Below are 14,795 nucleotides of genomic sequence, written 5' to 3' on the forward strand. Positions count from 1 at the left end.
GGTGCATGAAGCTAGGACGACTATCCACGCCCACGTTGACGAGCCTGTGAAGAGGGATAATTGGGATGATCATATGAAAGGGATGGCGTTTCATGGTTGAAAGCTGCCTTGCTCCGGCAAGAGTCGGTCACCGACAAGCAGCGGTTTCGTTTTGAGCAAAGTTGCGCTAGATACACTCGTTAGCCACGGCCACACGATGTGCAGCTTGCACTCAGCGACTGGTATAATTCAGCAAGTCGCGGCATACGCCGGAGACAGACAGAATGCAACAAGGATGAGTGCTTTTGCGACGATGCCGACTGGTACACACATGAGACTGAGTGAGCCTGTGGCGTGTGGAGTGAGATGATGCCGATTGGTGTATATCTCACCAAGGTGAGCATGAGTGAGATGATGAGTAGGTCCAGTGAGTTGGTATGAGTCCACTCGGACCTGGCTACCGTGAGCTGTTCCCGGGCTGCATGAGCGGGAATATGCCGTCTGTCCGAAGTGGAAGTAAGCTTTGCGGGGTGGTGACAGCCAGTGAAGCTCGAGCCTTTGGTCGTCGATGAATAGATGGGGTCGTCGAAGCTCGTATGCGGCGAAGCAGATGGAGGGGCGTGAGATGAGATGGGGGGAGCTCCGATGGGCCGGAGTTCGGTCGGTTCGGCGGGGCGCATATCCAGCGAAGCTCGGTGCCGATGAAGTCCGGCAGCGGGGGGAGCTAGTAGAACGTGAAGAGAAAAAAGATGGGATGCCGAGAGTACGGGGGCGGGAACTCCCTTGATGGCACCCTCCATTTCGTCGTCGTCCTCCACCTCCACCTCCAGCTGCTGTGGCCTCGGCAAGGCGCCGACGATGAGAGAGAGAGTGTGGTGTGGGAACACCCCCGACGGCGAGGATTGGGTGGACCGGAGGGTATAGGCCCCTCTCCTTGGATGCCGGGGGGAGGAAAGAAAAGATGGGGGTGGAGTGGTGGTGGTGATGGCAGGACAGGACAGGACAGGACAGGACCAGGGCAGATGTCGTGATGGACGGGGGTGATCGGATCCGCTCCTTGCGGATAGTATGCGTTTGTAGCGCAGCGGACGGAAGCGAAGGTGCGGTGGCCTTGGCGCCCTAATGTCGTCGGATCCGATGCTCGCTTCAGACTTGACTGCTGACTGAGTGACTGACTGAAAGACTGGCGGGCTGGTTCGCTGGTGTCGTTGTTGGGCTCCGGTGCATATTACCTTACCTCCAGTTCCAATTCCAGTTCCGTGCAGGCGTCGCGAGTTCCGTCGATCACGAGCTTTCCGTCGACAGCAGCAGTAGGCTGGCTGGCCTGCGCAGCTTTTTTTCTCGGACTTGGGCCTCCAGCAGCTGCTCGTGATGATGATGATGATGGCGATGGAGGTCGAGGGTAAGGTGAGATGCAAAGGAATGAAACGGGGGGTTTGAAGTGAGGAGGTTCACACTCAACAAGCATGCATTATACCGAGCCAAAGCGATCCCCCCTGGAGCCCGTGTTACACCAGGACTGGGACTGTCTTGTTGAGTTGTCGTCGGCGGTGCGGAGGGAAGCTCGGCGGTAGGCTCGCAGCGCCGTTATCTCCCTCCGAGCGTCGGTCTTCCGACGGCGCGGCTCGCAGACCGAGCGGCGATGCGCGTTGGGGGGGGATATGGTATAGGGTAGCCTGGCCGGGGTCAGGGGTATGGACTGCGCGAGAGGGAGAGGTCTCGCGGTGAAACAAACAGCGGCAACCGAGGAGCACCACCACTACCACCCCAGCGCGGCTCGCGGCTGCGGGGAACCTGTGGGGAGGTCCGGAGTGCGGACTCGGGGCCCCGATCCCCACCGGCTGCCTTCTTGAAGGCCCCGGAGTCGGGGATGGGGCCGGGCCTGGCGCTCTCTTACACTGCCGCACGCGCACGATGGGCGAGCGGGGTGAGTGCACACTGTGGGCTTGCTACAAGTTTGGGGAAGCACAGCTGTTGCGATGAAGTGCAACGCCGAATTTCAATGTATGCATGCATGGGGCCTGTCAAAGTTGCGTCGCTCGCGGGATGCCGGTGATGCTTGTTGCGCCAAGGGGTTCCCACACTTGACACCTCCTGCGAGAAATGTGGCTTTTCGTCATGCGCAGAGGCCATCCCGGAGCCAAGAAGCGTAGGGGTACCTGAACAGGCGACGGGCGTCTGCTGGATCGGAGCGGGCGCCCATGACGATTGGCGGCACGCCTCGTGGCGCTGCGCCCGCCAGCGGCAACAAACCGGACTTGACGATTCCAACTTGATCACCGCTCCGGAAGCGGCGGCGCCAAAGCAGGCGCTCCCGGCATCCAAAAATGCGAGCCGGGTCCGATGCCGCACCTTGGTGTCATTTGCGATTATGCAGCTGAGCGGCCGAGGCAGCCACGCGGGCGTTGTTATGAGCCCCTGCGGCACAAGAGGAGGAGGATGCCTCGATATGAGCCGCCAAACAATACAGTGCAGCACAGCACATCACCTGAAGTAATAGCCCAACACCCCTCCCTCCCTCCCTCCCTCCCTTTCCCAACGGTGCAGGCATGCGGGTCCGAGACTTACCGAGGCGGACTCCGGCCTCCGTTGCTGAGCACGAGTCCGCGGCCTGATTGGCGGGCCAGTGGAGGCGCCTCCTGTCGCCCGTGGACTCCGGCTCGTTGGGGCATCGGGTCGTGCGCGCGAACGGATGTCATGGTGTGCGATTCTTTTTTTGCTAGCGGGCGGTAGTTGCGGCGGAAAGGCATCCGCTGTTTCGCTGGGAGCCGGTTGATCGACGTCGGTGAAGATTGACGTGTGGGAAATATCGAGGCCTTGCCAGTGGGGGCAGGCCGAGCGGCCGTGCTGTCCTGCCCCCTCGTCGCTCGGTGACGTGCTGTGCTTCCATTGTAGGATGCCGCGAGGGGCAGGTGTAGTAAGTACTCATGTTCTGTAGCTAACCGACCTCGAGATCGCGATTTGTCTGGGCATGGAAAAGCGAAGGCGCATCCCGTGACGCGAGGTGGTCCGGCCAAGACATCCCTGCCTCTCGATGATGAAGCCAAAAGCGACTTGTCTGACTCGATCCTTGCTACAGTGATTGGCCGCTCCACGCCCTTTGCGCCATCCACAAAAAAACGGGCACCTCAGTCAGTTCTTCGTTGGCGATCGGGGGACCGGGGACTGGGGCATTGGGGCAGTGGCGGGCGCCCTCCGCTGGGACGAGTCTGAAGAAGCCAATTACTCACGGTCGTTGCGCGTTTGAGGGGCCCCAGCTTGCCCAGAAATGCCCAGGTACCTTCACCACATCGTGCGGCGCTCCCCACAGCTGCAAAAAGGGAGAGCCAGCAATGTTCAAGGTTCGCTCTGCCGCGGCGGGTCCACATTTTTGTCACGGGGATGGGAGAGATTTCGCCAGCTGGCAAGGCGTGCGTCTTTTTGGCCGTGCCATGGGTGTATCCTTTTCCGCGCAGCCGCGCATATTGTGACGACAGGACGGCATGGTTGCAGCGGCAGCACTGGTCAGGGAATGGACGGCTGAAGGGGGAGGGGAAGGCTGAAGAAAATTCCCTCGCGGCCGTGCTGGCGATGGAACATGACATGACGACGACGATGGACTGCCATTGAGCACTGACGGCCGGTGGTCAGGACGAGAAAAGGACAGATCTAGCCAGGTTGCAATGGACGGATGGCTTCCAGGTTTGTGGGAAGCCCGTGGGACGGTCGACACGCACAGGGCACACTGTATCGTGGCTTCCGTGTCGAGTGCAGTACTGGAGTCGTGCCTTCCCACAGAATGGGGCTACGGGGCCAGGGGGCGTGCCGTTGGAAGTTGGAACCTGGAAGGAAGGATGGAACGAAGGCCAGCGCCCGCTGCTCCTCCACTTGATGACCTGTTGCAACTGCCCCAGGAGGTTCTCAGCAGGTTCAGCGGGCTCTGTGCTGTGCTGCGCAGTGCTGCACGGGCAACAGGCCCGCGCCAGATGCTCCAGTCTTTCCATGGAGAAGTTGTATTCTCCAGGCACTCCCGCTCGCCCAGGAGAGCCGACAAGTCACACGCGCCTTGCAGCCTGCCACGCTGCCGGGAACCCCATCCAACCTTCAACTCCATTCTCCCAGGGGGAATGCATTGTCGAGCTTCGGCAGTCAATATTCTTGGCCAGGCCAGCAATCACGATGATGCCAATCCCCGCCACCGCCCGCAGGTCCGAAGCTTGAGGCCTGGGGGAGGGTAGGGCACGATGGGGTGGCCGCACGGTGAGGGACGGAATCGATTCCTCGCCAGACCGCGCTTAGCGTGTTATTACGTCGCCCGCCTCCCTCACCGTGGGCGTGGGGAGGGTGGCCCAGACGCAGGCCAGGCCGTTCCCAATATCGATTATCCACCACCACCACCCAAAATTGTTCAAAGTATACACACGCCCCCCCTCTCTCACCGTCCTCGTCCCAAGGCAAGGCGCACCCCCTGGCTGGCAACGGGTGGATGGATGGATGGGTGCTGTCGCAGTTTTGTCCAATTCGTCCCCGATGCAGTCCATGCAGGTCAACAAGGCTGGCCTCGCCTCTTCCGTGATGATGGATGATGGATCATGGACGATGGATGATGGGCGCTCAGTCAGCCAGCCAGCCAGGCCGTGCAAGCCGTGGCAACACTGCCGACGCGACGGCGCAGCCACCTCCGTGCCCGCTGCTCCCTCCGGTTTACGTTGCCTACCTGGATGGGCCACGACACACACGCCATGACACCTCCGGGCCACCCTGGTGGATTGCAGGACAGTGGCACTGCCCGCCGTCCAGTCCGTCCTGCCGCACGCACAATCCTGCGCTCGTCCTCGTCCCGCCGCCGTTCTTGGGCTCCACTTGACTCCGGGATATTCCCCACCACGAACGGTCCTCGTGAAGGGCCCAGAAAACGGACCATCTACCTTTTGGGCCACATCGCTGCGGTACGTACTCGAGCAGAGGGTTTCGTGTGCCTGGTCGTGGTCCTGGCGACTCTGGGCCATGCCAGTTAGCCTGGATATAATAGTCATCCGCCGCCCCAGCTCCAGGAAACCCACCCCCGGATTTTTCTCGAAGCTACAGTGCTTGTTTGTCTGCCGCTGGACGTGTTTTACTCCTTGACAGTTTGCCCTCACCGCTTCGGTGTTGTTGACCAGGACCAATCTCCCCTCTACCGCTTTTGTTTGCTGCTGTCATTGCTGCTGCGCGACCGCCTGCCGAACTTGCACACTGCTCGACCCCATCGGCCTCTTCCACTCACGAGCGGCTACCACCGGACGAACAACGCCTTCAGCGGCTCGACACTCACGGCACTACAAAAACGGTGACCCGCGCCTAAACCGAGCTTCATTCAATGAGAAATCGCGGAGACAAGACAATCTCAACGCCCGGTATACCTGCTGGACATTCCTGGTAGCGAGACGCCGCCTACGAAATACAGCAAGGGCCTTGATGCTTGCGAGCGTCTGACCAAGAAAAACGCCACATTCCTGCTGGAACGAGTTTCGCTGCCCGGCACCCTGCTCATCCACCAATTCTTGACAGTCGCCGACTCGCATTCACTGTCACGAGCGAGAAACAGCTTGAACCAGTTTCAGCCCCAAACGTTCAGAAATTGCGACAATGGCGCTCGACACGTCCAACGACTCGTCCGCTAGTGGCTCATTATCGCCGTCACCGTCTGTCGCCGAGCCCACAGACAAATCCAAGAAGAGAGCCGCCCCCGGCGGCGACAACAGTTCGGAGGCCCCGCAAAAGGTGACCAAGCGCCGTGCTGCGCGCGCCTGCGTCTCATGCCGCGCCCGCAAGGTGCGCTGCGACGTCGTTGAGGGAGCGCCCTGCGGGAACTGTCGATGGGACAACGTTGAGGTGAGTTTGGCCATTGTCACTGTTATGCCATCGTGGTCTTTGAGAGCTTGATTGTGCTCGAAAACCACGTGCAACCAATCCCGGGCGTGTGTCCGGGACGTTGCCGTTACGGGAAATTTTTCGAGTCGAACGGATTTAGCTGACCGCGAACCCCCCCGCAGTGCATCGTGCAAGAAAGCCGTCGGCGGAAGTAAGTGACAATTCATTCCGTTCCCGCGTCATGCCCAGCTTAAGGCATCGCGTCTTGTCCGCCGGGGGTCCGGGGGCGGCGGCAGAAGTGGCGGACCATGTCCGCCCGTCCTTCCGTCCGCCCGCCCGGTCGCGCCTCTGGCGTGCGTGGCCATGCGCTGCACCGCAAGGTGTGTGTGTGCGTCACAAGCGCACGCGCATGCAAGACTGCCACGAAGACCTGCAAGCTGCACTACCCACAAATCCCGCTGTCATGCACCGTTTTTGGCGAGTCGATGGCTGACCCAGATTTTTCTGTTTCATTAGAAAGAACCTCGTCACGGCGGCAAATGCCGTGGGGCCTGCTGGCGCCGCCGGTGCCAATGGCGGGTCAGCCGAGGCTCAGCTGCAGCACCATCAGAGCCACCAGCACCAGCAGCAACAGCAGCAGCAATTGCGAAGCAAAGCCACCGGCTCAGGGGTCCCGACGGGCAACCCGCTGGCCGCCATCAACGGCCCTGCCGCCGCGGCCGCCGCTGCCAGGCGGGCGAGCGAGGCCAAGAGCAGCTTCAGCAGCGTGGACGGGCACGTCCCGCACATGATTTGTGAGTGTCTGTTTTTTTCTCTTGCTGGTCGTGTTTCTTCGACACGTCCATGACACGCGCTCTCTCTCTGTTTTTTTCTGGCCCTTGCCTGCCCCTCTACCGGCGATCTGCATGACCGGCGTTTTGGAGACGGCCTCCGACTCCGTGTCTTCTCCGCATCTCCCGCGACTCGCTCCTTCTCCAGCTTTCGGCGACCCACCTTCCCCCCGACGCCCCAGGCCAGGCCCCAAGAGCCCCAAAGCCCCCTTTTCCGGAGTTTGAGTTCGTGCTAGGAAGGTGGGGCCCCGCCGAGCGTTCCTGCACGGGCTGGGCTGGGCTGGGGCATCACGAGTCTCACCTGGCTTGTGTCTCACCGGCCTCCCCATGGCCTGGGGCCGCACTCCCACTTTCACGTGCAAATCGCGGAAGCCTGCCGCACTCTCACCTCGCGCCTCTCCCTCACCGATGCAGCACTGTCAAGCATGATGACGATGTACGACGCACCCTGCTGACCACGAGACCAGACCAGCGCTCTGCCGGATACCGCAGTCATAGCGACGCTAGCTCCCTCCTGAGCCGCATCCAGTCTGACAACACGCCCACGCTTCCGTCGCCTCAGCTGCCCTGGAACCCCAGTCTTGCTGGTCACGCCGACCTCTTTGGCAACGGCCGGACTGCCCAATTCCTCAACTCGCTCGAGCCTCCCGATGCTGGCACTCACCTCCCGCCCTTTGTCCGGCCCCTGCCGTCCAAAATCGCGCCTGAGGATGTCCAGTACCTCCACGCAAAGGGCGCCCTGACGTTGCCCTCGACACCTCTGCAGAACGGGCTGCTGCAGTCTTACGTCGAGTATGTGCACCCGTACATGCCGCTCATGGATCTCCATGGCTTCCTCAACATTGTCAACCGCCGCGACGGGCTCAATGGCCAGACGAGCCTGCTCCTCTACCAGGCCATGATGTTCTCCGCGACCGCCTTTGTCGACATGAAGTACCTGCGGGAGGCAGGCTACGCGACTCGCAAGGCCGCCCGAAAAGCCTTTTTCCAGAAGACCAGGGTAAGTTGATGTCCTCACACCCCCCTGCGCCCGTCAACGCGGCATACCCGTTTCCATGCATGTGCTCCGTGTCCGCTCCCCGCACATGCACCAGCTCGCCGTTGCGCCCCGTCATTTCGGGGCATGTGGTGGCGGTGGGGTGTCCCCAAGTGCCTGGAACGGGTGTGGGGTTCATCCCGTCATAGGAGATGCCAACGCTTACATGTGAAAACGCATAGCTCCTCTACGATTTCGACTACGAATCAGACCGCCTCGTCCTCGTCCAGGCCCTCATGCTCATGACTTACTGGTATGAGACCCCTGATGATCAGAAGGACACATGGCATTGGATGGGCGTGGCCATCTCCCTGGCCCACACCATCGGCCTCCACCGCAACCCGGAGGCGACGAGCATGTCCGTCCCCAAGCAGCGGCTGTGGAAGCGCATCTGGTGGTCGTGCTTCATGCGCGACCGTCTCATCGCGCTGGGCATGCGCCGCCCCACACGCATCAAGGACGAGGACTTTGATGTGCCCATGCTTGTCGAGGCCGACTTTGAGATCCAAGCGCTGCCCGAGAGCAACACCGTCATCCCCAAAGAATGCAGGCTCATGCGCGATGTCGCCATGCAGCGCGAGCTGGCGACCATGTGCATCGCAAAGGCCAAGCTGTGTGTGTGCATCAGCCACATGCTCAAGGCCCAATACTCGGTGCTCATCCGTGACAAGATGAAGCCCGAGAACACCACCAACAGCACCATGATGCTGTTCCCGAATAAGCAGCTGGACAACGTCGAAAGCATCAACGCCGTAGACATCGAGCTCAGCGCTTGGGCCGAGTCGCTGCCGGAGTGTTGCAACTATCGTCCCCTCAACCCTCTCGATGTCAAGGATGGCAAGTCGACTATTGCGGTGCAGCGGACGCTGCTCCACATGGTCTACCATACGACCATCTCGGCTCTCCACCGGCCTCAATTCCTCCCCTCGTCCCCGTCACAGGCACCGACGACGTCCCGACAGACACAGGAGATTTCACGCCTGCGAGTCCGGGATGCGGCCTCACAGATTACACGCATGGCAACGGAGCTGCATCATCTCCGCCTCGAGCGATACCTGCCGACGACCGGCGTAACGGTGATTCTGCCGGCGATGATCATCCACCTCCTCGAGATGAAGAATCCGACGCCACAAGCTCGCGATCGCGCGACCAAGGGCTTCCGCCAGTGCATGCGTGTCATGGAGAAGCTGAGAGAGATCTATGCCGCGGCCGACTATGCCACGGGATTCTTGGATGCTGCACTACGCAAAGCCGCAATCGATGTTTCCACGAGCGTCTCTCAGTCCACTCTCTCCCTGATGAAGCAGGTGCCTGTGGAGTTCAGCGCCCAGACGCCGCCTCCGGAGAATGTGCCGTATATGACGGCCGCGGAGTCGCTCTTCCACGAGAAGCCGAAGCAGGCACAGAGGCAGACGATGCTGCCGCCCAACACTGTCAACGCTGCGGCGCTTGAGCTGTCGGCGACCTCGCCGCCCCAAACCGACTTTGATTCGGCGGGCATGACGCCAAGCGCCAGTGGGGGATCGGACGCGGCCCAGATCGACCTGGACGCGGTCGACCTTGACTTTATGCAGGGCCATGACGAGTTTGATTGGAACGCGGTGGCGGGTACCGACTTCGACGTGGACCAGTGGCTGCAATTTCCGCCCGAGGGGGTCAACGGGCAGGACGATGGCATCACTGGCGGGGTATTCGGCGCCAACGGAGACGACGAAAGCAAGACGATGGAGCAGGTGCTCAGCTTGGCGGCCCTGGACAACGATGGCGACACGACGATGCAGGCCACCGAGCCTAGCGCCAACATGGAGGTATCTGCGCAGGCATGACGGTTACTACGGCGACTCTCCGTCGTCGGCCAGAATCACGCATCGCAATCGCCACCTGTCCCTTCGTGGCAGCAATCTTGATTAGCTGGTGTCCACCTGGGACACGGGCGTGTATGCCTTGGACGGGCAAATAATGGTTACGTATGGGGTTACCAATCGTGTTTTTGGGTGGTAGACAAGGCGGTGTTTGGCGTTGCATGTGCCTGGTTGGTTCAGATCACGGGGCATCTATAAGGACATTGGCGTTTGGGTGCGTTGGGAGACCAAAACAAGTCGTCGGAAAGGCAACGACATGAATCTTATGAACGAATTGTATCAGACGCTCTCTCAAGAGTGGTACTTGGCTTAGATGAACAAGAATGGAGCGAGTTGAGAGAGATTGGCGACTGTCATGCTTGGCGGCGGGAGCGAGCATCGGCATTGTCTGATGAGCGCGACAATCCATGGTGACAAGTGAGGACGTGTGAAGCTGTGCCGCGACAAACGGCGGCAATGGCCGGCCAACGGTTGGATCGACGGGCCTCATTTAATTTAAATGCAAGTACATTTGATACGGTTTGCATCGCCACATTGGTGTCGCGGCGTTGCCAGCGATGCAGCGAGGTCTTGTGCGTACCCGTCGTCAATGCCTAGGCATCTGGGGAAGGAATGCGGATAGCAGAGTCAGGTGCATTCCAGCATCTATATAAAGACGCATGAACGTCGACGATCCGGCGGGATGGCGGTTTCAGACCCTAGGCAAAGGAGGGGGGGCCGCTGCAGACGTCGGGCGGGACGGATGAGGTGCATCTGGAGGGCCCCTGACGTGCAGCTTGGCGGCATCCGCCAGATCTGGGAGAGGCGGCGGCGGCAGCGGCAGCGGCAGCGACGGCGGCGGCGGATCACGCCAATCTCGAGATGGGCAGATTGCCCCTGGCCCGGTGCTGGGCTTCTGGCTGGGCACCGCAGGTTGGCCTTGCCGGACCGGGACGGTTGGTCGGGCAGCGGGCGGTGGGACGGAGTAGGCGATGGTGTTTGTGAGGCGTGGTGAGGTGAGAACTGGGGGGGAGGGGATGGGGGCCTCATTAAAGCAGAGGCCCACGCGAGATTGGACGAGACTTTTGCTTTTCCAGGTGCTCTCTCGATGGTCCCCCGCGCCGCCAGGCCAGTCTTTTTCGGATTCCCTTTGCATTTGGCCTTCGGTCGTTCGTTGATTCATTTGTTCGTTTCGTCCATTGCGCGGTGGCTCACTCGTTTTGCCAACCTTTTTCCCTCTCCTTCTCTCGCTCTCGCTCGCAGCGGTTCTGTTTTTTGCTCCTTGCATCGTCTGCGCACCCCTTCTGTCGCTCGCTCGCTCGCTCGCTGCCTGGCCTGGCCTGCCCCCTTTTTATTTTCGCCGCCACACGTATTACAGAGGACCGGCAGCTACGCGTGCAACCTTAAACCACGGGTCGACTCGCCATCTGCCCAGCCAGCCAGCCAGCCCCCCCGAATAAAGTCCATCGCAGACACGCACGCGCGCGCTCCCGCCCGGCCCCTTGCTTGCTTCCCTTACCGCGGCCCGGCCGAAGAACGAACGAGACAGGCAGCTCGCAGCTTCTTTTTTCCCGAGCTCTGCTGACCAACCACGGCGGCCTGGGTGCGAACATCCCCACCGACGCGTCTCGCCATTCGCTGCCAGCCTCGCCCGTCCGCCCGTCCCGTCGTCGGTCGGTCGTATCACAGACGGGAGGCCCGTTTACACGCCTCACTCACTCGCTTCGCCTGCCTGTACGAAGGGGTTGCCGAAAGGTGCCCAGTGCTGTGCTCCGCACCAAACTCTGCCCGTACATACGTCGACGTGTCCGAGTACAGACCCAACCTTACCTTGCCTTAGTCGTACGCGCATGCGTCTCGCGGTGGCACCACCGTACGCCGACTTTTTTGCTTCTGGATTGAGGCACCATTAAGAGACACCTCTTTCCGCTGTTTCCCTCCTGTTGGGCCGCCGCGCTTTCTCGTCGCTCCTTCTCCCCGCCGTCCCCTTCGCGTCACCCGGGGGCTCGCTCGGCCAGTCATTTATTCGTTGGCCGCTTCCGCCACAGAGACACAGAGAGAGACAGAGACAAAGGAGCAGGCGACGAGTCGTGTGCCGTGCCCCCCAGCTCCCCGTCGCAGGTCCCTGTCGCGGCACTTGCTCCTCCACTAAAAGCCAGAAAGTGGTGCCTTGCCCAAAGCGCGCCGCCAGTCCGTCGCGCACACGTTTCCTGCACTCCTCCATCAAACTGCATTATGGGCATCATCGTCGTCGCCAGCCGCCTCATTGTTACCACATTTTCGCCCGGGCCGTGAGCAGATCATGTCGCTTCGCCAGCTCCCGAACGAATCCGTTTTTTGCTGCGACCGCTGCTGCTGCTGCTCCTCCACGAGCCGCTGCACCGATCACCACTACCGACGACAACGACGACGACGATACGCTTGCACTAGCCGCGACGCGAGGCGACACCACCACCCGAACAGGCCACGACGGCCATCGTTGACAACACATTTCTACGGCAATGACCGAACCGCATCCCCTTTTCAAGCCCAACAAGCGGCACTCTGCCATGTTCAACCACTCGCCCACGAGACAACGCGCCGCAGATGACATCCTCGTGCACATCGCGCCCGCCAACGCGGTTGAGGCCCTCGCGTCGCCCCTGGGCGCACTAAAGGACTGCCTCGACGCGGCATCTGCAGCCGAACGGGACTTTGCCATGCGCACCGCCATCGCCTCCCAAACGATATGGGAGTGGGTGGACGAGCTGTCGGAATGGGACTGGCCGGCTGCGGGCGGGTTCGCGGGCTTCGAGGGTGTAAATGGGAAACAAGAAGAGCTTCCCACCAGCCCGACGCCAACGGAGCCGGCCCATGTCCACTACTTGGGGAGCTTGTCTGCTAAGAACGTGGCAGCCTACGAGAGGAGGATAGAGGACATACATATCGCCATGGAGGACCTCGAGCTCGAGGACATCAAGAGCCATGTCCTGCACAACCACATCATGCCGCTTTCCCGGCCCAACTCGCCCATAAAGCCGCTGTCCCCGCAGGCGACGATGGCAAGCTACAACAAGATGGAGGACATGACGGCCGTTATTACCGCTCTCGTGGTTCAGACGCTTCCCAATCTCGCGAAACTGTCGCGGCTGCTGCAGACCTGGACCGTACGGTTGCGTGTGCTTCACCGCGTTCCGCCCCTCTCGCTTGCCATCGAAGACGCCGAAGTCGCACTCAAATCAGGCTGGGCCGCCATCACTCAGCCATCCAGGAGATCATCGCAAATAACCGGTGGCGACGAGACAATATCTCCGCCCGGGCTGAAGCGCGAAGACTTTGAGGTCATGAAAAAGGTGCTCACGCAAAGGATCACCAAGCCCGAAAGCATGCTGGATTACATGTTGGACTGCCTCGAGGGCACGCAAGACACGCTGCCTGAATCCTGGCTAGACCGCATGGAAACTGTCGAGGTTAGCTTCAGCGAATGGGTGGCAACCTGCGAGAGGAAGATCCGCGAGGCAGACTGGACTGCTTCTGCCAGCGCCCGCGAGCATTCTGCTGCATCGCTCCCTTCTTCTGGTGCGACCAGCGGCCAAGATCCTGTCAAGGGACTGCTCGTTGCTGATGCTGGCTCCACGGCTGACGAACCGGACGTCGATCAACACCCGACCAACGATGAGGCTACATCGTCCACACAGCTCGGACCACCCCGTGTCACCGTGGAAGATGAAGCTGGAGCAACTTCGGACGCGAGCAGAGACCTCGTTTCTGACACAGCCAAGGACCAGCTACCGTCCTTTGATCAGCATGTGCTGCCGGTTGAGGAGGAAGACGAGCAGGAGCTCCCGCCACTAAGGACCCAACCCAGCGACGCCAGCCTTGCATCCCAACCATCCATCACTCTGCAAGGGGTCTCCAGTCAGTTTGACGCCCTTTCGAGCGACCCTCCCGAGGTATCTCGCTCTCCCGCTTTGCCTAAGAGACGGATCCGTGAGGCCACATACAACGGCAGCCCGCCTAGCCCGCACAGCTCGCCCCCGCTTCCCGCAAATGATCCTACAGACGGGCCGTCCGCACCTCCTGCGACACTTCTGGACAGCCCTTTCATCGCACCCATCGATGGGGAGTCGATCTTCCTCAAAGGCCCTGCTGATCAATCATTCATCGATGATTTTGACGACACTCTTTCCATGTCGGAGCTGACGAGCTCCATGCTTCGCAGAGAGAGCTCTGGAGACCAGCAGCTGCGGCAGCAGATCAGTGACATCATTGAATCGATCCCAGCCAAGATCAAGCTGTCAGCGGAGCCTCCGGCAGTCAACCTGAACCCGCCCGATCTACAGCTCCCTCGACTCCGCAAGAAGCCATCCAAGGAGCCGTACAGAAGGAGCCCATCGGCACTGTCCGTCTTGTCCTCGCGGGCCGCGACACCATCGTTCACGCTGTCCCCTGCAAAGAACCCTCGGGCGCGAAGCCGTGGCCAGCAGGAGATCAAAGTCTACCACCTGTCAAGGTCGACTGGCGAACCCCCAATCAAGCTGTTTATTCGCTGCGTCGGTGAACATGGCGAGCGTGTCATGGTACGAGTCGGAGGTGGCTGGGCTGATTTGAGCGAGTACCTGAAGGCCTATGCTACCCATCATGGGCGGCGCTCAACCGGGCCGGACAAGACGAAGATAGAGGTTCGAGGCGTGCCGAGGACTTCTAGCGGACTCATGACCAGCTTGGGATCCAGCCCGCCCAGGGCCAGGCCTGCCGCGCCGGACAGCTCGCCCGTGACGCCTCTCACCATACACAAGACGCGCAGGGCCGCCGGGACTACCAACAACGAGACACAGCGCCTGAGGCCCAAGACACCGGCCGACGCCAGCCGCTCTACCGACAACGCCCCGTCGTCGGAGGAGTCGGTGCGGTCACGGACGAGTTCACGGTTCAGCTGGGAAGACGACGACAGCTCGTTCCTCGGCCTGGCCGGCCCGACGGGCAAGAAGGTTGAGATGAGCGACGAGAGCCGGGCGTGGGTAGAGAGCATCACGGAAAAGGTGCGACTTGCCAGCGGCGAGAGGCGCTCCTCAGGTGCGGATGACAGGGGTCGGTTTGGCGAACTGGGCAAGGTCGGCGGAACAAAGAGACTGTTCCGCAAGACGGAGGAACGGAACTGGAGATGAGCGTCTTTATACATGGGTCTTTACACACGCGGGATACTAAACAAGTCAGGGGCGCACGCTCACATACATTACACGATGGGGTGGGGGGGAAACATGGGCGACCAGGAAAGATATTCTTTGATGGGGCATT

General features: G+C 60.9%; 2 protein-coding genes across 2 annotated transcripts; both read left to right on the forward strand.

Moving 5' to 3' along the window:
- Positions 1-5,586: 5,586 nt before the first annotated feature.
- On the forward strand, positions 5,587-9,503 carry PLICBS_009358 (cutinase transcription factor 1 beta; the record flags this gene model as incomplete). The annotated part of the gene is made up of 4 exons (XM_065601615.1): positions 5,587-5,832; positions 6,332-6,605; positions 7,109-7,641; positions 7,860-9,503. 4 exons carry the CDS (start codon positions 5,587-5,589, stop codon positions 9,501-9,503), a joined length of 2,697 nt encoding a protein of 898 aa, XP_065457687.1.
- A 2,516-nt stretch (positions 9,504-12,019) lies between these two features.
- On the forward strand, positions 12,020-14,665 carry PLICBS_009359 (uncharacterized protein; the record flags this gene model as incomplete). The annotated part of the gene is made up of 1 exon (XM_018324973.2): positions 12,020-14,665. The coding sequence occupies one exon, from the start codon at positions 12,020-12,022 to the stop codon at positions 14,663-14,665; it is 2,646 nt and encodes an 881-aa protein (XP_018176367.2).
- Between the last annotated feature and the right edge of the window lie 130 nt (positions 14,666-14,795).

Source organism: Purpureocillium lilacinum, assembly GCF_023168085.1.
Source record: "Purpureocillium lilacinum CBS 284.36 DNA, scaffold_7, whole genome shotgun sequence".
Lineage (NCBI taxonomy): Eukaryota > Fungi > Ascomycota > Sordariomycetes > Hypocreales > Ophiocordycipitaceae > Purpureocillium > Purpureocillium lilacinum.